Source organism: Microtus oregoni, unplaced genomic scaffold, assembly GCF_018167655.1.
Source record: "Microtus oregoni isolate MIOR12 unplaced genomic scaffold, Mior012 000027F_ref0000203, whole genome shotgun sequence".
Taxonomy (NCBI): Eukaryota; Metazoa; Chordata; class Mammalia; order Rodentia; family Cricetidae; genus Microtus; species Microtus oregoni.
This window is the reverse complement of record NW_024543086.1, coordinates 31,953,452-31,979,021: the sequence shown is the minus strand read 5'-3', so window position 1 is coordinate 31,979,021 and position 25,570 is coordinate 31,953,452. Positions and strand designations below refer to the sequence as shown.

Sequence of the window (25,570 nt, the reverse complement as noted above, 5' to 3'; positions counted from 1 at the left end):
TGAGGCTCTAAGAAGGGAAACTACTTTCTTTTGGTTATATGGCCAATAAAGGAAAGAACAGAGTTTCACCAGATAGCCCTGGCTGGCCTAAAACTTAGTATGTAGATGAGGCTAGTTTAATTTCACAGAGATCTGCCTACCTCATGTCTCCTGAATGTTGAGATTAAAGACATGACCATGCACAGTGTTTTGAACTAATATTTAAGTTAAGGCTGTCTGACCGCAAGGTCTGCTGTAAATCTAAAGATAGAATCCAAATGTTTTGACTCTTAGGTAAATAGTATCATTGACATTTCATATTTCTGCTTAGAATTATATATTTATGTTTAACATACAGATATATATTATGTTATTTATATACACACACACACATTCTCTGTAATCCAAATGAAAATTATATGTGGTTGAGGCACTTTGCTTTGGAGACAGCTTTGTGTAAGTCTAATCTTTTAACAGTAGTCAGTGTGTTTGACTTTTTTAGGAATGTTATTTCGTCTTCCATCTGCCATGCATCCCCAGATCGTATAGGCTCCAGACAGTGGATGGCATCGATGGGTGATAAAACCCACACTGTACCTTAGCTGTACCTCATGCACATTGTGGACAAAGTGTATCATGGAAAGCCTGATGACTTGAATAAAAGAAGTGCAAAAGCAATTAGAAATGAGACTTGGGATAATAATTTTTCTCTTTTCATATGGAGAACCAGTTCTGAAATTATTTAGATCCAGTTGTAACAGAAATCGGAGAGATTTTTTTTTCCTGTGTGTTATCTGCTAGGTGCCAGGTATTCTGGTGCATTTCTCTAGTCTCAGCACTCTGGAGGCTGAGGCAGAAGGATCAAGAATTTAAGGCTAGCCTGGGCTACCCAGTGAGACCTTGTTTAAAAAAAAAAAAAGTGGACCAAGTGTGGCAGTTTTCTAACCCCAGATCTTGATCAATGATCTTTTTGATAAATAATCACAGGTAACTGTTGCTCACATAAACGCTACTGCAAAGAATGCTGCTGATGACAAACTCCGTCAGAGTCTTCGAAGGTTTGCAAATACGCATACTGCTCCTGCTACTGTGGTTCTTGTATCAAGTAAGTGTCAAAGCATCTGTTGGTTTCAGCCACAATCACTGCATGGGAATTACCAGAAATGTGCAAGCGAAAGAACTGCAGAGAGGTGAAAACAGGGCATGCAGTGATGCTGTCTATAGCCTGGTGTGGTGGCTCTCCCCTCTAATCCCAGCGTGTAGGAGGCTAAGGCAGGAGGATGAATTCAGCACCAGCCTGGGCTACATAGTGAGCACTTGTCTGAAAGGTAGAAGAAAAAGGCATCTGACTCTTTTATGTTCTCTATGAGATAATTGCAGGGTCAGTTTATTCAAGAAAATCTTTTTTGGGTGGTAAGGGTTCCCCCTCCCTCAGTATTAAACTTAAAAAAATGCAAAATAAATTTTCAGATTCACATCTCCCCAGTGTGTTGCTATCTGCTCCCTGTTAATACTAGATGGAAGCCGCCAGGTGGTAGTGGCGGGCGCACGCCTTTCATCCCAGCACTCAGGAGGTAGAGGCAGGCGGATCTCTATGAGTTTGAGGCCAGGCTGGTCTACAGAGCGAGTTCCAGAACAGGCTCCCAAAACTATAGAGAAACCCTGTCATGAAAAAAAGAAAAAAAAAAAAACCTGAAAAAGAAAGTGTGTTAGGTATGATCACCCTGTCACGTTAATTCTTTACAAGAAAATGTGCTCCTGTTCAAACGTGGAAAGTGGCTGAGCCTCCGCCTGCCTCGTTGTCGTGCCCCTCGCTGCCCAGGGCTGCTTTTGTTGATGTTTCTAATAATTTATCTTGTCTTTCAGCTGATGTCAATTTTGCATTGGAACTCAGTGACCTGAGGCACAGGCACGGTTTCCACATCATTTTGGTGCATAAAAACCAAGCCTCTGAAGCCTTGCTGCATCATGCTAACGAGCTGATCAGATTTGAAGAATTCATTTCTGATTTACCCCCCAGGTTACCACTGAAGATCCCTGTGAGTGGGTTTATGTTGCCTTTGCTGGTTTTTACTGGTAGATTTTAGAAGCTGAGACACAGCCCTCAGCCAGGGGTCACCAGGTGTGGGATAGTGTTCTTTGTAAAAGGCTGATCAGAGTTTGAAATAAGCTTGGAAACTTTAAGTTCTTGTCTTGAATAGATACAGATGAATTTTCTTTTAATGCTTTTCTAACTTGTTTAGGGAACCAACTTGTGACTTTATCTCAGAGATAGATACGTGATACTGTCCCCAAGGCTAAAGGTACTTTATATCAAATGGATGAAACAGGGAAAGAAGAGTTTAAGTGGTTTTGGTCTCAGGTATTATGGGTAGAGAACTCACATGTACTTGTTTGTCTGGCTACAGATAAGCAGAGCAGTTATGCATTTTGGACGATTTCTTCCCAAACTGCAGCCGGTGCTGAGGCTGTGCTCTTTACAGTGTGTTTCTTGTCATGCATGGGTGTGACACTGGATGTTGTAGGCCGTACACACTAGGAGAGTGTGAGCACATGAGCAGGAACAGCATTTCTGTTGGATGTGGTTTGGGGTAAGGATGATTGCCAGAGTGCTGAGCCGTGCGTGGAACTGTTAGGGGAATGCATGCACCACTCTGAAAGAAATTCCAACAGTGTGACTGTTACAGAAGGATGGCATTCCCATACATTAAGTGGATTTTAATGCATAATTTAATAACTTCACAGTTGCAAGTGTGTATTATAAATGACCCTGTCCAACCCAGTACATGTGACATATGTCTGTAATCTCAGCATTTAGGATATCACAAATTCCAGGTCAACCTGTGCTGCATAGCTTCTATCCAGCTAGGGCTGCATTAGTGAAACTCTATCAAAACAGGGAGAAAGAATGGCATCCAGCATCCTCACAGGAGGAAGGTAGAAATTAGTGCTTAAAAGAAGCAGGTTGGCAACCACAGGAAAGCAGAGGCTGGACTCAGGTCCACCAACCCACCTGCTAGTCCCAGTTGCCAGCAAACCCAGAGTCTGTCCTAGTCGAAATCATGTGAGAGATGATTCCCAGTGATTACAGTTTAGCGTTGTTTTCCAGATGTTGAAAATAGAAAAAAAAATTTTAATCATGTCTTTTTTTAAAATAAATATTTATTTATTTATTTATTACATATACAGTGTTCTACTTGCATGTATACTTTCAGGTCAGAGGAGGGCACCAGATCTCATTACAGATGGTTATGAGCCACCATGTGGTTGCTGGGAATTGAACTCAGGACCTCTGGAAGAGCAGTCAGTGCTCTTAACCTCTGAGCCGACTCTCCAGCCCATATCTTTTTATTTATTTATTTTTTAAAAAATAACTTAGTATCAAAACTTGGGTGTATTTCCATGCCCACATAAAATACTGGTGTAAATTGCCCATATTTTTAGCCACTGGAATGCTAACTGACAAGCCAGGTGGTGGCGGCATACACCTTTAATCCCAGGAGGCAGAGGCGGGAAGTCTAAGGCCAGCCTGGTCTACAGAGTGAGTTCAGGACTGCCAGGGCTACACAGAGAAAGCCTGTCTCAAAACAGAACAAATAAACAGAACGAGTGCCGACTGACAGCTGGTCTGTGGCTGGCCTTTGATTTGTTTAAGAAGTCTTACCTAGTTTTTATCATCTCCAGCAGCTCACCCAGGGTGTCTTGAGAGTACATTCTCAGCTATGGTAGCTCTGGGCAGAAGTCACTGGTACGGTCTTCCTTGACCTCCAAGAAGGTGACATTGGTTCCTACTCTTATCAATGAGAATGCGTTTTAAACGTTTGCCGGTGTGATAGGTAAAAAGTGCTGTCTGTGGTCGGCCTTCTTATGAAACTTTTTTTCTTTTTAACAAATCTCTTTTTCTTTTGCTATTGCCCTTGAATATTTTTTCCTGTGGCTCCCAGATTTAGCCCTCTCCACAATTATCTTCATTTTCCTAGCATTTTCACAGTTCTATTTCTCTTTTTTTTGGAACTGAGGACTAAACCCAGAGCCTTGTACTTTTTAGGTAAGCACTCTACCACTGCGCTAAATTCTCAACCCCTGTTCTATTTTTCTTTCTTTCTTTCTTTCTTTCTTTCTTTCTTTCTGTCTTCCTATTTATCTTAGTTTTTTGAGACAGGGTTTCTCTGTAGCCCTGGCTGTCTTGGAACTCGCCCCATAGACCAGGCTGGCCTCGAACTCAGAGATCTACTTGCCTCTGCCTCCTTAGTGCTGGGATTAAAGATTTACACAGCCACCAGCTGGCCTATTTCTTTTTCTTTATTTTTTTTTAAAGATTTATTTATTTATTATATATACTGTATTCTGCACCAGATTTCATTACAGATGGTTGTGAGCCACCTTGTGGTTGCTGGGAATTGAACTCAGGACCTTTGGAAGAACAGGCAGTGCTCTTAACCTCTGAGCCATCTCTCCAGCCCTGGCCTATTTCTTGATACACATTTCAGGATATCTGGAAGGCTTCTGACCTCTTACCTGACATGTACAGCTCATTAGTTTTCAATATTTACTGAGATGCACTTGCAGTTTGACATGGTTCCCATGTGGTGTCTGCCAATTGGTGGTGATTCCCTTTTCATCTAGGCAGCTAGTCACTGGACTCTTGGTTGGTCTTTTCTGGATGTTGTATAGAAACAGAATCACTCAGTATATCTGTACTTAGCTTTCCCGTCAAAGTTGCTGTCCCCACCTCTTCAGTGAATTAACTGAAGTGAAGACAGCACTTGTTCTTGTTTTGACTGAAGTAACCCTTTCCCCCTGTGTTTGCAGTGCCACACTCTGCTCTATGTTTATAACCTACCAGCAAATAAAGACGGCAAGAGCATCAGCAACAGGCTTAGGCGCCTGTCTGATAACTGCGGTGGCAAAGTGCTGAGTATCTCAGGCTGCAGTGCAATTCTCCGCTTCATAAGCCAGGATAGTGCAGAGCGGGCCCAGAAGCGAATGGAAAATGAAGATGTCTTTGGTAACAGGATCATTGTGTCGTTTACTCCAAAACATAGAGAGTTCCTTGAAACCAAGAACTCAAATGCAACTGCCGATAAAGCAAAGTCTCCCAAAAAAGTTAAGAACTCAAAATTGTGCCTCATCAAAGACACAAGTGAACAGTCACCCAGTGCCAAAGCCATGCCTGGCAAAGGGTTGCAGGCAAATTCTGGATCTGCTACAGAAAACACGAGCATTAAAAGTTTACAGGTAACTTTGATATTGCTTGCCTTTTTTTTTTTTTTTTTTTTTGATTTTTCGAGACAGGGTTTCTCCGTAGCTTTTGGTTCCTGTCCTGGAACTAGCTCTTGTAGACCAGGCTGGCCTCGTATTGCTTGCCTTTTGATGTTTATGGTAGATTTGGTTTCTTTCTGTGTGTCCTGCGCCTGCCAGCTCCTGTTGTGTCCTTTTACTTTGTTTTTTGCTGAGACTCAGTGACTTTACAGTTTGTATAGGATCTAACTCATCTGCAATTTTAGGTTCAAGCCATTGCACTTGTGTCTTTAAAGGAGCTGTGCCGAATGGAGTCAAAGACTGGTAGCAGAAACGGTGAGCACCAGCAAGGCCATGGGAGGTTGGCAGCACTGCCTAATGGTGGCCTAAGCACTTCAGTGCCCACCCTGAAGAACACAGGCATGATGGAGCCACTTTACAGAAGCAATCAGAAGTATGTCCAGTTTTCTTGTAGCTGCTTCTATGAAATCATGGGAGACCTGTGACGTTTACTCTCAAATTCTCCTTCCTGTTAGAAAAGAGAACGTCAGTTCCCAGAGTGCTGCCAACTCTCCTGTAGAGAAGAAGGAGAGAGAGGAGACTGTCTTCCAAGTGAGCTACCCGTCTGCATTCAGCAAGCTGATCGCCTCAAGGCAAGTCAGCCCTCTGCTCACCTCTCAGTCTTGGTCTCCCAGGTAAGTCCAGCTTGCTCACCCGTGGGTGGATATGCAGCCGGAAGGTTACAGGTCACTACATTAGTTATTGAGACTGCACACTGAGGCAGGTCTGCCATCTTCCCTGCCAGACCCTATTTACAGGTTACCATAGCTGACATTCAGAGGCATTGCTTTCCTCCATTGTTCCTTCCTCCATTTGGAAATCTAGGTGATTCCATATCAACAGGGAAGGACGTTAAGATGTCCTTATGGTCAGGTGCATGCCTATGTTCCCAGCATTTGGGAATCTGAGGCAGGAGGATCATGAGCCTGGGTTACATAATGAGTTCAAGGCCAACCTATGTTAACTTCGCAAGACCTTAAATAAAAACAGTCAACTAGACAAACAGCATCTTGCTCTCTTTCTGTTGAGGGAAGCTAAAATGAGATGAGCATTGGCTGCTCTTAATATGTTACTTTGTAGGAGGCTGCTGTGAGACTTAGCAGACAAGGCTGCCATAAAGGCTTGTTTTCACACGCATTTGCTGTGCAGAACTGGTTAAGAATCACTCTGGAAAAGTCAAGCCCAGTGGCACACGCCTTTAATCCCAACACTTGGGAGGTTTAGATTTCTATGAGATTGAGTCCAGCTGGTCTACTTAGTGAATTTCAGCACAGCAAGAGCTATGTAGTGAGACCTTATCTTAGAAAAAAAATCTGAAAAAAATCACTGCAGAAAGGGAATGTACAATTTCATGTAACAATTGACTCCTTGTTATTTGTGATGGTAGGCCTTGTAAGTTAGAGGAGGTTAAACCTTACATAAGCATTAGAGGCTAAGTTTGTAGGACTAAATGCCCAGAATGGAATTTTAATTTAGCAAGGCTTCCTATATTTTCTCTGTTTTGCTTTAAATATTTCTGCGAAATAACATTTGATAATGAATGATTTTTTTATTGAGTCCAATTCATAGTACTTTAGACAGTAAGCCTAAATCAGCATTGGCTTAAGGTAAATCCACTGCAAAACCAAGTAGGAAAGTCTCTGTTATCTATAGTTTCAGACAAAGCTGAACTGGCAGAACCCGGTACATAGAACTGTTCACATCTTGTGTGTTTTCTGCAGGAGTATGTCTCCAAACCTTTTAAACAGAGCTTCGCCACTTGTTTTCAATGTTGCCAATCCCAGCAGCAGTGCTGACTGCCCAGACCCATTTGCAAATGGTGTTGACATCCAGGTCAGCAATGTGGACTATAGGCTGTCCCGGAAGGAGCTGCAGCAGCTCCTCCAGGAGGCCTTTTCCAGGCATGGCCAGGTATCTTCACTCTTGTTATTAGGGTAATTGGTTTGGGTTTTTGGGAGTGTGTGGCATTTTTAAGGCAGGATCTCAACTCTGTAGCTCAGCTAGTCTCAACTATGGGAGAGTCCTTCTGCCTCAGCCTCCCAGTTGATGTGATTAAAAGCATAAGCCACAATGCTCTTTCATTGTTTTAAAGATATATTTTAAATTAGTTATATGGATGTGTGTATCTGTGTGAGGGTATGTGCACATGGATGTGGGTGCCAGAGGTGTCAGGTCTTTTGGAGCTAGAGTTACAGTAAGTTTTAAGCTCACCAGCATGGATGCTTTGACTGAACTCCGGTCCTCTGAAAGAGTAATATATGTGGGCTCTTATCTGCTGAGCCATTTGTTCTCCAGCTGTCCCTCCCAGCCCCCCCCCCCCCCTTCACTCTTGTCCTTGCTTGTTTTACCCTGGTAGAGTTCAATACCAGAGGGCCTAATGGGACACACAGAGCCACAACTAGGACATAGGTATGACTGGACAGATTGGAACTTCTTTTCCCTTCTCTGTGCTAAAAGAAGTATAAAACACTTAAGAGAAAATGAAGCTAGCCATGAGAAGTGCCTGTCATGGATAGAGGAACTTATTAAGAACTACATCCAGAAATACAGAAAATCTAAAGCAATGGTTCTCCACCTTCCTAATGCTGCTCCCCTTTAAAACAGTTCCTCATGTTGTGGTAATCCCCAACCATAAAATGTCTTTCATTGCTTCTTCATAACTGTAATTTTGCTACTGTTATGAATGTAATGTAAATATCTGGTATGCAGCCCCTGTGAAAGGGTCACTCGACCCCCAAAGGGGTTGTCACCCACAAGTTGAGAACCACTAGTCTAAAGGAATATTGGCTATTTCTTACTGTATTTTAATTTACCCAGCCCAGTGTTTAGGTGCAGTTTGTTTTTTTTTTTTTAAATGCACCTTTTATAGACCTGGTATTTTGCAGAGTCAGAGAAACCCTGTTCTCTGAGTGACATATGCCAGAGCACACAGGCAGACTGGCCAGGCCAGCTTCTCTGAAGATCGTCTACACTCTGGTCACCTGCAGTACCTTATTCAGACAAGTCACCTTATGCAGGCCCTGACATCTAGTGGCGTATTCTTCCATAGTTCATTCTCGTTTTTGAAGACAACAGGCTCTGGGTAGATATTGGTAGTGCTCTGCTTCATTTTGTCCTTTTGTAGGTCAAGAGTATTGAGCTCAGTCCTCACACCGATTACCAACTCAAGGCCATTGTGCAGATGGGAAACCTGCAAGAAGCAATCTGTGCAGTGAACAGCCTCCACAGGCACAAGATTGGCAGCAAGAAGATTCTGGTCTCACTCTCCACAGGAGCTGCCAACAAATCACTTTCTTTGTTAAGGTAAAAACAGTATCCAAGCCAGGCCATGGTGGTGCGTGCCTTTAATCACAGCACTTGGGATGCAGAGGCAGGCAGATCTCTGAGTTTGAGGCCTGCCTGGACTACGAGAGCTAGTTCCAGGACAGCTAGGACTGTTAACACAGAAAAAGCCTGTTTAGTAAAACAAAACAAACAAAAACTACAGTAACCAAGCCATTCACTTCAGGACATAACAAACTGAGCCACAAATGGTTTTGAAAATAATAAATAGATTTTATCACATTTCCAGTCCTCCTGTATACAATAAAAATTGTGAATTGATAGGGTTTGAAATCTGCCCTCTGGCTTTTGTTCAAGTTATTAATCAAAAGCCAAAGATTGAACTTGGCAGCCCTTTGAGAGTGAAGTGGCATATTGCTTACCCAGAACAGGTTCTAAGACTAGCAGACCACTACAGTAACACACAGAAGCCTGAAAAGGGTAAAATCCAGGCTGGAGTCCTAGTGCAGTGTCTTCCTCAAGACTGGGTCAGTGTGGCTCTTCATAGCAGGTCTGTGGGAGCTAGTGAAATGGGATTCACTCTGAGTATTGGAATATCAAGGACCTTCTCTGGTTTGTACTTAGACAGTATTTGAAGTTGTGGGCATGTTATTTATTTTTCTTAGAATAAAAATAATACTGAGGTTTTTGCAGTGTTTGGGCCTCTATATCTGTGGCATCAGTACCTTTTTTTGTAATGAGTAATGAGGATGTTACTGTGTGCAGTTACATGTCCAGCCACATGCGGGAATTCTAGCCCCATATATCTAACACATAAGCCACACATGGCAGGAGATAATTCAAGCTATTCTGCTTTCACTTGGACTTAAAGCCCAATGTGTGTCTCCCCCTATCCTTAGGAGACCTCATGTCTTTCTACTGCACTGATGTGGGAAGTCCTGTTACTGAGTCCCAGGGAATCCCAGGCAGTGACTTGATAATCTTTCTTTGGCTTGATCCTAAAATCTTTTTGATTTTCTTTTTAACTTTTCTGAAAAGTAAACTCTTGACATATCAAATTCGGAAGTTTACTCTGCATGGACATTGTGTTAATTTTGTAACCCTTTTAAAAATACACTTTGGCTGGGTGGTGATGGCACACACCTTTAATCCCAGCACTAGGGAGGTAGAGGCAGGTGGATCTCTGTGTGTTTGAGGCCAGCCTGGTCTGCAGAGTGAGTTCCAGGACAACCAGGACTGCACAGAGAAATCCTGTCTTTTTTTGAAAATCCAGGGGAAAAAAAAAAGAATATATATGTATATATAATATATTATATATAATATATATAATATGTAATATACAGGAATAGGCCCCTCTCTAACTTGTGGCTTTTGTCCTACAGTGCAGAAACAATCTCTATTCTTCAGGATGCTCCTGCCTGTTGTTTGCCTCTCTTTAAATTTATAGACATCTATGAAAAGAAGTAAGTTTTGTTTATTGTTCTATTGATATAGTCAGTATGATTGGTGACTTCATCCAAAAAATTATTATGCTCACCCTTAAGGAACGTCACACAGAGAAGGTTCTGATCAGATTGGAAATTTGAATCTAACACTTTTTAAAAAAAAATTTTTAAATAATTTTATTCTTAATTTTTACTTTAAAAAAAAAATCCTGTGTATATAGATGTTTTGTCATGGGTGTCAGGTGCCCTGGAACCGTAATTACAGACAGGCAGTTTTGAGCTGCCATGTGGGTGCTGGTAATTGAACCCGGGTCCTCTGAAGAGCAGTTGGTACTCTTAACCACTGAGCCATCTCTCCAGCCCTAAACTTTTATTTTTAGCAAAATTATACTCAAGTTTCTGTTTTATTGCTGTGAAGCTATGGCCATGGAAACTATTCTAAAAGGAAACCTTTAATTGGGTCTGGATTACTGTTTCAGAGGTTTAGTCCATTATCCTCACGGTGGGAAGCATGATGTTACACAGGTAGGCATGGTGCTGGGAAAGGAGCGTGTGAGTTCTACATTCAGATCCACAGACAGCAGGAAGAGAGAGAGTCTGGGCCTGGCTTAAGCTTCTGAGACTTTAAAGCCCACCCGCAGTGACATATTTCCTCCAACAAGGCCACATCTCCCAATAGTGCCGCTCCCTATGAGCCTGTGGGGCCATTTTCATTCAGACCACCACAATTCTGAAAGCTAAGCTTTTGTATTTTGTTTTACCAACTAATTTTTATTACTCTTGGGATGGCATTTGTGAGCTTGCTCTGTACGTTAGACAGGGACGAATGTCCAGTGTGCGATGCACAGCAGGTGTTCCAAAGCTGAGGCACTGCAGAAAATGCAGATTTCTGTACCCAAAGAAGGAAAGAGAAAATCTCACAAATTCTTTATGAATCAAAGAGAAATGTCAGTGAAAAGGAGGTTCATGGAAGAAAGAATGCTTCAGAGATCCAAAGGAAGGCATCACAGAGGTGTGGCAGTTACTCCATAAGTAATGAACCATTGCATGAGTGGGGGAATGGGGGGCAGAGAAGTATGGTGGTCAGAGCCATCTTCAAGGACAGGAAAAAAAGAGGGAACGTTCTGCACCAGGCCCAAATCTGTCTGATGCAATTGGACTACAAGGACTATGTGCCACAGAAGTTTTAAGTCTCTCTGAGACCTAGTGGCATGTATTGATAATTCCAGCATTTGGGAGTGCAGGTCAGAACATCAGGAGTTCAAGACATACTTAGCTGTGCAAATGCCAGACACAAATACTGTCTCAAAAACTAAATAAATGGATGGAGGAATGGGTGGGCGGGCTAGAGCAGAGGTTCTCAACTTGTGGGTAGCAGTCCCTTTAGAGGTCAAACAACCACCCTTTCACAGTGGTCATTAGATATCCTGCGTATCAGATATTTACATTATGATTAGTAACAGCAGCAAAATTTTATTTATGAAGTAGCAACAAAAGTAACTTATGCTGGGTGGAGCACTATAAGATGAGAAACTGTATTAAAGCTTCACAGAATTAGGAAGGTTGAGAACCACTGTCTAGAGAGATAGCTCAGCATTTAGAAGAAGCACTGGCTGTTCTTGCAGTGGACCCAGTTTCACTTCCCAGCACCTGCAGGGTGGCTCACACCCACCTGTAAGTCTATCTCTAGTGGATATGATGCTATTTTCTGACCTCCAAGGGCATTGCACACATGTGCTGCACAGACATACATATCGGCAAAACATGTATACACGTCAAATAATAAATTTTTTTTGAAAGAAAAAGGAGGTTCAAGTTCCTATGAATCAGGATCAGATAACTGGTGTCGGATAGGAAACAAGATGGCAAAATTAAAGGTAGAAAATATTTGACCTGGGAACATGGCGGGGACAGTTAAACAGGAAACGGCATGAAGTTTGAATGGGATCACAATAAGTGTTAGGTCTTGGACATAAAAGTTTGGGGCACTATTGGAGTCTTGATACAGAGAGTTGGAGTGCTATTTTGGAGGCTCTGTGAGAGACATGCTGGCTCTGAAAGTCCTGACTGGTATTTGTTGACTAGGCATTGTGGTGGGCAGGGAAGCAGATAGGGTCAGAAGAGGTGGGGGAGGGGAGATAGAACTGGATGGAAGACCAGGGAAACAAACAATGTCCCAGGGGTGAGGGTGGTGGGGTAAGGAAAGTATGTGAGAAAGAACATGCCAGACATGGGGAGTTTCTGGGCTGAGGAAGCTGAGTGAGGTTTACGGACAACTGGTGACATACAGCCAGGAGGGAAGAGGTTTAGAGCCTGAGCAGATGTCAGTCCTGAGAGATGAGTTATTTTTACTCTCAAGGATCAGCGCTTATGACTAAGAATGAGAGGACAGAGATAATGTGTATCTACCGGTGTGGGGAGACCCCATGGATGCTGTTGGTAGGAAGGAAGCCTGATGGGTGTAGGGAACTGGCAGTAGAACCTGAAGAGATTGGAAGGGATTGCCAGGCCAGGCCCCACCCATTAGCACACACTAGCCTCATTCAGCACCATGAGGTACAAGTTACCTCAGCGTTTTAAAGACAGCAAAATTAAGGTTCAAATTGGTTGAATATCTTTACTTAAGTTTACAAAGGCTGAAGTAGAGTCCGCATGTGAGGAGCCACATGACGGCAGGACTGGATGAGTTTAGTCACGGGGCAGCCATTCTCTGTTGCTTTATTTAGACAGGTCAGGTATTTCTACATAAGAAAAACATTCTAGGGCTAGGGAGATGGCTCAGAGGTTAACAGCACTTACTATTTACTACTCTTCCAGAGTTTTTTTTTCTTTTTTGTTTTAAAATTCTTTTCATTTATTTATTTATTTATTTATTTATTTGTTTGTTTATTATGTATACAATATTCTGTGTGTATGTCTGCAGGCCAGAAGAGGGCACCAGACCTCATTACAGATGGTTGTGAGCCACCATAAGGTTACTGGGAATTGAACTCAGGACCTTTGGAAGAACAGGCAATGCTCTTAACCACTGAGCCATCTCTCCAGCCCTCTTCCAGAGGTTTTGAGTTCAATTCTCAGCAACCACATGGTGGCTCACAACCATCTGTGATGAGATCTGGTGCCCTCTTCTGGTCTTCAGGCAGACATGCAAGCAGAACACTGTATACATAATAAATACATAAATCTTTTTTTTTTTTTTAAAAAGAAAGATATTCTAAGACAACATCTCTTTCCTGTTCTTAGGTATGGACACAAGTTAAATGTGTCTGATTTATATAAATTAACAGACACAATTGCAATCCGTGAGCAGGGAAACGGGCGGTTGGTGTGTCTCTTACCCAGCAGCCAGGCCCGCCAGAGCCCCCTGGGCTCTTCCCAGTCACATGATGGCTCCTCCACGAACTGCAGCCCAGTTCTTTTTGAAGAGTTGGAATATCATGAACCTGTCTGCAGGCAGCACTGCCCTAACAAGGACTTCAGGTACATCGGCACCCTCCAGAGAGTGTGAGCAGGGAATGCTTTCCACTCCTGAGAAGCGCCAGCTCACTGCTTGCTGTCTTTCCTGCAGTGAACATGAATTTGATCCAGACTCTTACAAGATCCCTTTTGTGGTCCTTTCTTTGAAAGTGTTTGCGCCTCAAGTTCATAGTCTTCTCCAGACCCATGAGGGCACTGTGCCTTTGCTAAGGTGAGCGATGTTAGCCGTTGAGAGTAGAGTGTTGAGTGTCATTCCTACAGTCTGCCTACTGACTGAACCAAGGATTAGAAATAGGGCTGTGTCCTGGGGTTGAAGCTGTAAGAAGTGGATCCATGCACTTAGTATTTCAACAAGAAACTGGGCTTCCATTGAATTTCACAAACATAAACATGAGGACGGTTTCTGCTCTGCAGGAAAGAGGTGCATCCAGACTGAAAGCTGTACAGGCTGGTAGAGTGCATCATTCCATCTGTGATCAGATTCCACAGACAGGGACCACCTCCAGCTAGTAGAGTGCATCATTCCATCTGTGATCACACAGACAAGGACCACCTCCAGCTAGTAGAGTGCATCATTCCATCTGTGATCAGATTCCACAGACAGGGACCACCTCCAGACTCGGTGGCCTTGGCAGCCAGTGTGCTTTATCTCACTTCCTAGTGAGCACTGCCCAGGGATAGCACCGAGACCAGTACTATAGCAGTTATTTCTCAGCACATACAGATTAAAGCCTGCAGTTGAGCTTGCACTGCCTTTTCCATTATTTTCATTTAACCCCTCCCCCCCACTTCAGCTTTCCAGATTGCTATGCTGCGGAGTTTGGTGACCTAGAAATCGTGCAAGACAGCCCCAGGGGTGTCCCTTTAGAGCACTTCATCACCTGCATTCCAGGAGTGAACATTGCCAGTGCTCAGAATGGTGTCAAAGTAGTGAAGTGGATTCACAACAAGCCCCCACCTCCCAACACTGGTAGGTGGGCAAGTATCAGGGATTAAGGCCTAAGCTCCCTCCTGAATACAAGGAGGTCAGGAGAAAGTTGTGGCTTTGATTTTAAACAGCAGCACCGTTTTTATCACAATGTCTCCTCTGATCTTAAGACTCCCCAGATGCTAAGGGGTTGGTAGTGTCTAACTTTTGAAGATATCATCATTGGGCCAGCAGGATGGCTCAGAGAATAAAGGAGCCTACCATGAAGACTGACAACCTGAGTTGAGCCCCAGGATCCACATGGTGGAAGGAGAGAGCCAGCTTCCACAAGTTGTGCCATGCCATATGTGTGCACAGGTGCACGCGCAAACTCACACACGTGCATGCTGCGCTCTCTTCTTCTCGTTAGCCCTAATATGTCTTCTTCCTAGGTTTGTACCTCTGTTTCTGTACAGGAAAGGTGAGAGGGTTACTGGGAGCCTGAGCCAGCAGCTCTGGGGAGCTCTGAGAAGCTCTTTCCTGAACCTATCCTCTCCCTCGCAGGATCCATGAAAGGCTCACGCTCTGTCTTGTGCCACTTCTATAAAGGTTTTTGTCTGATTTTTTTTTTTTTAGGTTTTATTTTTTGATTTTTAACTTTTGCATTATTATTGGAGATAATGTCTCACTTAATTAACCCAGGCTTACCTTGAACTCATGGATCCTCTTGATTCAGCCTGCCTTGCCCCAGTACTGAGATTAAGGGCACTTGGCTTTATTTTAGCTCAGCCTAGGTTTTGTTTTTTGTTTAAAGCTTTTATGAGATGTGAGTCCTTGAGATAGTGTTTAACCCTGACGGTGCAGCCCTGTTTATATCATACCGCGTAGGGACAGAGGAGGCTTAACCCTGACGGTGCAGCCCTGTTCATATCATAGCGTGTAGGAGACAGAGGTTTGGTCTTCATGGGGTGGTCCATCCTGCTAGGCTTCATCATGAGACTGTCTCAGGAAGGAAGTAGGTAGATAGATCTGTTTCTGAGTCTGTTTTCCATCCTGCTCCAGTTACTGCCTCCCATATCTTTGTGGGTAATATTTCAAGTCCATTATTGGTTAATTGCATTTTCGTGGATCATCTGCCTGGACCCATCTATACTGTGTCTGTGGGAGAAATACTGTCCAAATGGCCAAGTTACAGATAGATTTTTGAAATATTGCCAATGTAGTCTGGGAAATCCTTGTTCATCTTCACTTCTGCCATAACCCCAGAGTGCTCTGCTTTCCTTTGACACTTTTTGGGAATTATGGGCACTAGTTTGCCTGCCTATAGTAAGATAGCCTGGTTGTTTGATTCTGTGGCTCCTGTGTGTACAAGCTGAAACTTGAAACAGTGGCTTGCTGTGTAGTGAACACACTGTGTGTTTACTGTGTTGGTGAAATCATGCCTAAGGTCTTCTGTGTTTGTTTCCTTCTCTAGACCCTTGGCTTCTGCGTTCTAAAAGTCCTGTGGGTAATCCCCAGCTGATCCAGTTCAGCAGAGAAGTAATTGATTTACTGAAGAACCAGCCGTCTTGTATACTGCCAATTAGCAATTTCATCCCTTCATACCATCATCATTTTGCAAAGCAGTGTCGAGTTTCAGATTATGGATATTCCAAATTGATTGAACTATTAGAAGCAGTGCCTCATGTGTTACAGGTAAAGGGTACGAGGGGTTTTTTGTTCAAAAAAAGGAGTGTTCTTCCATGACTTTAGCTGCCACAGCCAAAGATACAGACAAATGGTACCTCATTTCTCAGAAAGCCATACTGAGCTAAACATCCTGTTAGAACTTGTTTCAAAATGCAGCTGCCCTCTCAAGTGTTGAGGGAACTACAAATTTCCAACCTGGAACAATTTCCTCCCAGTGTCTATGGGCTGACACCTTTCTTGCAGTGTTCTCTAGGATGCTCATTACAGGGGGGCTGCTGTGAGCAGCATTTCTTACATGTTGATGCCTACCAGGGAGTCGAGGGCTCTACCCTTCATGATTTGGACATTAGTCACTGAACTAGAGTTTAGCCTTGGATTGTTATCTAGGCTGCCTGTAACTTCCCCTGAAGACAGTGTTTTCATAATTTCCCATTTGTTAAAGAGGCTTGAAAAACTTCAGCTGTCTTTTCAAGACAGGGTTTCTCTGTAGCTTTGAAGCCTGTCCTGGAACTCGCCCTGTAGACCGGGCTGGTTTCAAACTCACAGAAATCCACTTGTCTCTGCCTCCCAAGTGCTGGGATTAAAAGTGTGTGCTACCACCACCCGGTGACTACTTTAGCTATCTTTTAGAGCTGAAATTAGTCATCCAGACTGAGCTTCTTCCTCTTTGTGCTCATGATCATTGAAAAAATAGCACTTTGAAAACAAATGAGCCTGGCCCCAGACAGCTGGACCATTGTTCTTTTCAACTGTATATGTTGAATTTTGTCCATTTCAGATTGCAGACATTGTACATAGAGGGAGATAGTCTGAGAGTAACAAGAGCAAGAAAGATAGAGATGAGGTTGACACAACATATCTTTTAAGTTCTTCAGTACAAATAATGAGAACATTTCATTTTCAGATTCTTGGAATGGGCTCCAAACGTCTGCTGACCCTCACTCATAGGGCCCAGGTGAAGCGCTTTACTCAGGATTTACTAAAACTTCTCAAGTCCCAGGCCAGCAAGCAGGTCATTGTGAGAGAGTTCTCACAGGCTTATCATTGGTGAGTTGATGGGAAGCTTTTAGAAAAAAAAAAAAAAAATTAACATTCTTTTTTCCTGCAAATTTCAAACAGTTCTCTCACATTTCCGTTAAGCAGAGTTTTGTAAAACTTGTTACTGTGGCAATGAGTTTTACTCATTTTTCATCCTTTTCCCATTTTAAAACATAGGTGTTTCTCAAGGGACTGGGATATCACAGAATATGGTGTATGTGAGTTGATTGATATCATATCAGAGATCCCAGACACAACCATCTGCTTGTCCCAACAAGATGATGACATGGTCATTTATATCCGTAAAAGAGGTATGTGGAGGGGGTTGTCTGTCTCAGTAGTGCCTTTGGTTTTTTGTTTTGTACTTTTGAGGCCCAGCTTCACTGTGTAGCCCAGGCTGGTTTGAACTTAAGAGTATTACTCTGACCTCAGCCTCCCAAAGTGTTGGGATTGCAGACATGATTCTAGTTATCTATTAGATTATTTTAAATGAAATAGGTTTTTAGTTTGTTTGTTTGTTTTGAGGGGTTGCCCTTTTCCCTCCTTTTCCATGGTTCTTAATGGTTCCCTTGGAAGTGTGGTTTGTAAAACTGCCTGTACAGAGAACCTGTGTTGTTTGGAGGAAGGGAAACCATGTATCCTGCAGGAAAGCACACTGGTCTTTCAGAACGGACTCAGAGATGAGAAGAAACTATAGCCCAGCTATGTGCAGCAGTTTCTAATGACCGTGTCCCTTGACACAGATTATACTTTGGAAGGAAACAGGCTCATAGAAATGTGGCATTTGTCTTTCCAGTCCTAGTAGTTCAGTACTGTCAACTCTGGAGAGAGACCTGTTAAATATCATATTCCCCCCTTACCAGTGAGAGTCTCTGTGTCCCAGAGTTAAAATTTGTGGTGTCTGTCTTTTCCCAGTTCTCTTCCAATCAATTTAAAATTAATAGAAATGAAGATCAGTGTTTAAGTACTTTTTCTCTTTAATTTTGCTGAAATTTTGATACTCTTTTTTTTTTTTTTTTTTAATTTGTGCAGCTACTCAGCAACTTACATTGACTGCAAGTCCGGTATATATATATATGTTTTTTTTTTGTTTGTTTGTTTTTTTTTTTGTTTTGTTTTTTCTAGGACTTTAGAGCCTGTCCTGGAACTCGCTTTTGTAGACCAGGCTGGCCTCGAACTCACAGAGATCCGTCTGACTCTACCTCCCAAGTGCTGGGATTAAAGGCGTGCGCCACCACCGCCCTTGATACTCTTTTCTGATGGCAATTTTGAACTGAAGATCAAATAAATAAAAGTGTGAATGTTCTGTAGAAATAACCCTGTCTGTCTTGTTCACATAGATGTAGTGGACAGGATTTATAGTAATTGTTCCTGTCTTGTAGGTGATGACACCTGTGTCTCTCACCTCCCACAGCAGTAGCCTCACGGAGCTGACCTCTGTGACTCCAGCAGTGCCCTGCAGGTTGGGACTAAACACAATGGATGGGAGCCTGATGTGTAATATTCTTTGTCTTTTGAAGAACGAACTCAGGATGAGATAGAAAGGACAAAGCAGTTCTCCAAGGATGTTGTGGACTTGCTACGCCACCAGCCCCACTTCCGGATGCCGTTTAACAAGTTCATTCCCTCTTACCACCACCACTTTGGCCGACAGTGCAAGCTTGCATACTATGGATTTACCAAGCTGCTTGAACTTTTGGAAGCCATACCTGAGATTTTACAAGTAAGTGCAGAGATTATTCTTTAAGTGTTTTTCTGAGCAGTGTATAGAGAGGTGTTGTTACTGTTACTCCTCAGCAAAACTGTATTTTGACCTGTTAGTAATTTTAGGTAATGGAGGATTTGTTTGTAATCCCAAAATTTATGAGGTTAAAGCTAGCCTGGATTAAACACCTCAAAAATATCTTCAACTTGTGTTAAGATAATCATTAAAAATAGGATGAGATGGTTCAAATGTTAAAATGGCTATTTTTTGAGCGGCACCATGCTTCCCAAATCCCGTTGGTTAGAGGTGGGGTGAAAGAATTCATGCCAAGCTTTTCCAAGTGGAGCTGGATTTTCTGTTTTAATTTTATTAACATGATATTTGATTCCAGATGTATTGTTAAAACTTTTTATTGTTGTGAAATGTACATACTAGAATTTACTGCCAGGAAAAGGATCATCCTACATATGTGTTTGCGTGCCCAGGGAAGAGCTCTCTGACCTTGCAGAACTGGGCCTGCATAACCGCACTCCCATCTTCAGTGACCAGTGTGTAGGAGGTTTTCATGCCGTTTAACTCTACATACAATCATGTGTTCAGACCCTTCATTCCTCCCTATGTGTTTGTTAAGGTACTGGAATGTGGAGAAGAGAAAATCCTGGCTTTGACCGAAGTGGAGCGATTTAAAGCTCTAGCTGCCCAGTTTGTTAAGCTTCTGCGGTCCCAAAAGGATAACTGCCTTATGATGACAGATCTGCTCACAGAATATGCTAAAACTTTTGGTTATACATTTCGTCTGCAAGACTACGATGTCAGTTCGGTCTCTGCTTTGACACAAAAACTCTGCCATGTTGTAAAGGTAAGCCGATGTCCTTCTACTGAGTAGGCTGTGGCATGGCCCATGTGGGGTGTTGTGTGTATTGCAGCATTTCTGTTCCCTCTGTGTATTGCTGTTGCTTTACAGCTGTGTGTCAGCGAGACCTTACTAGGTAATAGGAGGTGGCTTGATGTGATACTTTAGACTTATGGTCTTCCTTTTATATCTTTATTTATGACCTTTCTGAACTGATAAGGTCACTTTTTATCCTAGGGTACGAGTGCTCAGGTAAAGTTGAATCCTTCCGAAGAGTTCTTGGGATATGGTATCATGTATCTTCCATGGATCCTGACTCATTTAGGAGTCATCCTAAGAGTAAACACTAGCTTAGAATTGCCCTTGTGACTGCAAACCCCTTTTAGAAGGCATGTTCCTTCCTCTTCTCTACCCCCCCACTTACAGATAGAGCCGCTGGACAGTTTCTAGAACATCTATTGCACAGGACCAGGGAACGTAGAGCCGCTGGACAGTTTCTAGAACATCTATAGCACAGGACTAGGGAACAATTGCCAGGAGGAAGAAATGGAAAGGGAAGCAAAAAGTGGTGGCACCATCAGTCACACTGAGGGAATCTGGTTATATACTGATTACTGATAGGTTAGAAGAAACAGGAAGGGAATGACCAGTTGCATTCTGAGACTTCGGTGGGTGGTGGTGACTGGCGTGCTCCTGAGAACAGCACTTAAGAGTGGGCCCAGCAATGTCAGGATGTCAAGGGAGAGTGGTAGAAGGATATGCCGCAGCTTTTGGCTAGCTTGCTTGTAAGAGGAAGTGTGTGAGGGCCACAGCTGGACACAGGATGAAGAGAACTAATGGGCTACTGGCCCGATATGCAGGTGCTGCAGTTGAGTTTGGGGAGTGCCAAAGAAGGATGACTTGAGAAATGAGCAGACAAAGGCAAGAAGGGCTTCTGGGAAATGAACACAAGAAAAGGCTTCTGGGGTAGAATGAGGACGTGGACCAGAAGGACAGACTGCCTTAACACAACAATGAGGGCTGTTGGGTTGGCCCTAGTAAAGTTAATTCTGGTATTTGACACCATGAAAATAATGCTATGTTGCCATTAAATGGAAGGTTACAATGGCTGTTTAAAGAGAAGGGGTCAAGGCTTAAGGTAGAAGAGCTCAGAGAAGGTCTGATGTGTGGCCTCAAGGGTGAGGAGCAGCATTGTGCACGTGGGGAGCTCATGCTCATGGATGGTAGAGACAGCCACTGTTGGCGTGTCACCTACATGCAGGCCCAGGGGCTGATGGCTGGGCTCATGGTGAGAGCTGTTCGGATGACCACGACTGAAGTGACTTAGGGGTAAAAAAACTTAAATTGACACAAATGCCAGCGTTGCTAAGATGGACATGAGAGGCTGAAACCTGGCCTGCAATTGCAGGACCTCAGGAGGCTAAAGCAGGAAGACTTGAATTTCAGGTTCAGCCTGGGAAATTTAACAAGACCCCATCTCCACATTTAGAAAAGTAGAAAGACTGGAGTCACAGCTCAGTGTAGAGGGCTTGTCCAGCTTGCAGAGTCCTGGGTTCATCCTCAGTACTGGGGATGGGGAAACAGAACCAAGTGAGGCAAGGACTCCGAGATTGGAGAGAGTAATGTCATCTAGAAGTGTGGGGCGGTCCAGCTTCTCCTTTGTTGTGGCATTACAAGGCAGGCAAGGAGTATTGCCAGAAACCCCTGAAGAGTCCAACAGAGCCAATGCTGATACCCAAAACATAGGAAATCTGAGTTTCTTCTTGGGATTTTTAGTCTCATTGATGAAAAAATCTAAAAACAGACTCAAAATGGAGCTTGAGGTCAGTTTACTAGAGTTTTAAAGAAAAAAACCCAGGCAGACAGGCTATAAATCTTGCTGTACCTAGAGGAGAAGAGTAAAGAAGAGAGGAGGCAAAGTCATGCTATTTGAACAGCTGGCACAGAGGTCAGCAGGGGAGTTCACAGAAAGTAAGGGAGCCCAGAGCACAAGGCAACGTGTGCCAAGGCTCTGGCTGTGTCTGAAAGGAAAGGTAGAAGAGAAGAAGAAATACTTAGGGCTTTCCAAGTCAGGATTCCGAAAGATGGGCAGTCCCAGCCAAGCCTCATGGTGGCTTGTGGGTGGGGGTTGGGAATGCTGGGAAGGAATGTTGTCTTATGATGAACCCATGTATCATTTAGCCAGATTTTTTTCTTGCCCAACTGAATTAACTATTTCTAAAGAGCATTTCTTTGTTAATTTTTATGCATATGGGTGTTTTGCTTACTTGTATGTCTGTGCACCACATGTGTGCAGTGCCCGTGGAGCCCAGAAGAGGGCATTGGATCCCCTGGGACTAGAGTTGCAAATGGCTGTGACCTGTCACGCTGGAATTGAAACCTGGTCCTCTGGAAGAGCAGGGATTTTTCGAGACAGGGTTTCTCCGTAGCTTTTTTTTTTTTTTGGTTCCTGTCCTGGAACTAGCTCTTGTAGACCAGGCCGGCCTTGAACTCACAGAGATCCGCCTGTCTCTGCCTCCCAAGTGCTGAGATTAAATGGGCGTGCGCCACCATCCCCCCCCACCCCTCCACCCCCGGCCCAATGGTCTGGGATTCTAAGACAGTGACTCAACCCTCTGGGCTGTGTCTCCTGGCTGAGTGCCACCTTTCTCTCTTTTGTTTCTTTTTTACAGATTTATGTTTATTTATGAGTATGTGTGCTTGCCTGCTTGTATTCTGTATGTGTATAACATTAATGTCAGTGTGGTACCTGTGGAGCCCAGAAGATGACATTGGATCATCTAAAGCTGGAATTATAGGTGGTTGTACCTCCCTTTATGGGTGCTGGGAACTGAACCCAGATCCTTTGCAAGAGGACCAAGTCCTCTTAACTGCTGAGCGATCTATCTCTCCAGCCCCCGAGACCCCGAGCTCTGTTGCCACAGTAGGAGTGGGAGTGGGAGTCTGCCAGTGTTCCTGTCTTAGTCCAGAATGTGCTGATGCTGGGCTGAGTCCAGAGTCCCAAAGAGGATAAGCATGTGATCCCTCAGGTCTTAACTGTAGGCAGTGAGCCCTTTGGTCCTTGCAGAGAAAGCACAGCCAGCAGGAAAGAAGCCTAAGGAAGAAGACCGGATCCACTGGCTGATGGTATGAGTGCCCAGAGCTCTGCCACCTGCAGTTAAGATTTATGGCATGTCCTTGCACCTAAACAAGGCGCATGATCTCAATCACCAAACTCTTGTCTCTGCCTTGGTATTTGATGTCCAGACAATGCCATATAGCTTTCATTGATTCCTTCCCTTAAGTTTTTTATTTCTTTGAGAATCTGAAATGATCGATTAGATGCATAGCAGATGAAAATATCAGGTTAAAATTAGTTGTAGGGCCTCAGAAAAGTGTAGTTCTCCCTGTGGTCAGCAGCCTCGTCAGTAGCTTGGCCATGTGAGCTCACCTGCTGTCTGTCTTTGAGGAAAACAGTAAGGAAGAAAGAACACAAAAGAGAGAACCACAACTGTGTCTCCAGTTTACTGCATGAAAGATGAGTGGGTGGAGTTTGGGCTTATGGGCTGAACTGTAGGGAGAGCAAAAGCAATTTCTGCTCCAGTCTCCTTCCAAGTGTTGGTTGCTGTCACAAAGACACTCACTCGCTCTGTGTGTGTTCAAGTGCTTCTTTTGGTCTCGTTAGCCAGAATGAGATGATCTGAAGTGGGTTTGCATTCTCCTCTCCTTAGGTTGCTGACCTGGAGTCTGGCAAACAGATCCAGCTGATCAACAGGAAGTCTCTGCGGTCTCTCACTGCCCAGTTGCTGGTGTTGTTGATGTCTTGGGAAGGAGATGCCTATCTTTCTGTTGATGAGCTCAGGAGACATTACGAAACCACCCACAGTACTCCTCTCAACCCCTGTGAATATGGATTCATGACCTTGACTGAGCTACTGAAGAGTCTGCCTTACTTAGTGGAGGTACATGTGTGAGAGGGCTTTAGGCCATCATATTGGAAGCTTCTCCATCCAGCACTTCTGGAGTCTGTTAGTCTGCATTAGTGTGTGTAGAACTGGAGGGACACGAGAGGTCCTGAACTTGGCTGGCTATTTTTCTTTCTTTCTTTCAGTAATTTTTTATCTTTTGAAATTTAAATATAATCAATATCATTTCCCCCTTCCATTTCCTCTCCCATCCCCTATCATACCCACCTCTTTGCTCTCTCTCAAATTCATGGCCTCTTTTCTTTTTAAAAAATTGTGTTTACTTATTTACTGTTAGATCAATTTATTTTATGTGTATGAATGTTTTGCTTGCATTTATGTATGTGCATCAAATGCATGCCTGGTGCCAACAGAAGTCAGAAAAAGACTTCAAAATTCATGGAACTGGAGTTACAGATGGTGGTGACCTATCATTTAGGTGCTGGGAATTTAACCCAGGTCTTCACTGCTGAACTATGTCTTTCCATGCCACTTTTTCTTTGTTCATGTGTGTGTGTGTTGTTGAGGGGGTGTTGTTTGGTGTGTGTGCAATGTCTCTCTGTGCCACATTTTCTTTGTTTGGGGTGTGTGTGTGTGTTGTTCGGGGGGGGCATTGTTTGGGGTGTGTGGGCTATGTCTCTCCATGCTACTTTTTCTATTTTTGGGGTGTGTGTGAGTGTTGTTTGGTGTGTGTTAGTTCCTAAAACTAAACATGGCCTGCACAGTCTGTATGTTACCTGTGTGTGTATGATATCAGGGTTGATTCCTGGAAAAGGCTGTGTCTCCTACTCTTCAGCTTTCCTTAGTTGCCTGGACTTCTTTGCTTAGGGTTGGGGGGGGGGGCTTGTGAAATTTATCCCTTGTCCTTGTTTAGGTAGCCTTCTTGATGGGATTTTGTGGGTGTGCCTTGCCTGTCATTTCTAGAAGATACTTCTCAGCAGACTTCTAGTTTCTCCGGTTCTTGGAATATTTCTGTCCCCTCTTTTGTGATGTTTCCTGAGTCTTAGGTGTAGGAGTTGGATCTGCTGGAGCTAGGCACTGCATTATCATTTTTGTCTCTGCATTTGGATCAGGTGTAGTCTTCTATAATGATTGCCATCTGTTGCAAAAGAAGCTTCTTTGGTGATGCATGAGAGGTACACTTATCTGTGGTTGGATAGCCATTTTTCAGTTAGATAGCCATTTTCAGGTACTGAGACCCAGAAAGTGAGGAAACCCTGCTGAAAATGAGCAGGAAAGTCAGGAAGAGAGTCTAATGCTGATGCCTCCCCTGGCCTATGTGACGGTTTCAGGTGACAGCAGTGGATGTTAAAAAGAAAGGTTAGGCTGGGCGGTGGTGGCGCACGCCTTTAATCCCAGCACTCGGGAGGCAGAGGCAGGTGGATCTCTGTGGGTTCGAGACCAGCCTGGTCTACAGAGCTAGTTCCAGGACAGGCTCCAAAGCCACAGGGAAACCCTGTTTCAAAAAAACCAACCGCCCCCCCCCCCCAAAAAAAAAGAAAGGTTAGCTCTAGGCACGTTTTCAGAAATGGCTCTTGTTGCTGGAAAAAAAAAAACAAATGAGAAGACTCTGCCACTTGGCAGCACAGAGAAAAATCCGAGACAAGTGATAGTGCTCTTCTCCAAGACAGACAAGTGATAGAGCTCTTCTCTGAGAAAAGCCAGTTAACAGAGGAGCTGCCCATGGGGGCCATGCCTTTAGTTCTAGGACGGGGAGTCACAGATGGTATCTCTGAGTTTCAGGACAGCCAGGGCTATGTAGGAACAAAAGAAAGGAACTAGGCAGTGGTGGTGCATACCTTTAATCCCAGCACTCTGGAGGCAGAGGGAGGTTGATCTCTGTGAGTTTGAAGCTAGCCAGGGCTACACAGAAAGACCATGTCTTGAAGAAAGAAAAAGAAAGAGAGGAAAGTCAGTCTAGAGCAGTTACCACAAGAAAGACCATAAGCT

At 43.6% G+C, this 25,570-nt stretch overlaps 1 protein-coding gene across 2 annotated transcripts in view; it reads left to right on the top strand.

The window, feature by feature from the left end:
* Positions 1-25,570, top strand: part of Marf1 (meiosis regulator and mRNA stability factor 1) — a 55,614-nt gene that overhangs the window by 13,672 nt on the left and 16,372 nt on the right. For both annotated transcript variants that reach the window (XM_041675982.1, XM_041675981.1), the window contains exons 6-22: positions 967-1,084; positions 1,846-2,018; positions 4,792-5,217; positions 5,517-5,674; positions 5,757-5,915; positions 7,002-7,191; positions 8,405-8,583; positions 9,945-10,025; positions 13,251-13,487; positions 13,576-13,695; positions 14,279-14,454; positions 15,866-16,086; positions 16,985-17,127; positions 17,296-17,429; positions 18,639-18,841; positions 19,455-19,682; positions 23,387-23,617. In XM_041675982.1, the coding sequence (XP_041531916.1) occupies positions 967-1,084; positions 1,846-2,018; positions 4,792-5,217; positions 5,517-5,674; positions 5,757-5,915; positions 7,002-7,191; positions 8,405-8,583; positions 9,945-10,025; positions 13,251-13,487; positions 13,576-13,695; positions 14,279-14,454; positions 15,866-16,086; positions 16,985-17,127; positions 17,296-17,429; positions 18,639-18,841; positions 19,455-19,682; positions 23,387-23,617 (3,177 nt within the window). The remainder of the gene's footprint in view (positions 1-966; positions 1,085-1,845; positions 2,019-4,791; positions 5,218-5,516; positions 5,675-5,756; positions 5,916-7,001; positions 7,192-8,404; positions 8,584-9,944; positions 10,026-13,250; positions 13,488-13,575; positions 13,696-14,278; positions 14,455-15,865; positions 16,087-16,984; positions 17,128-17,295; positions 17,430-18,638; positions 18,842-19,454; positions 19,683-23,386; positions 23,618-25,570) is intronic.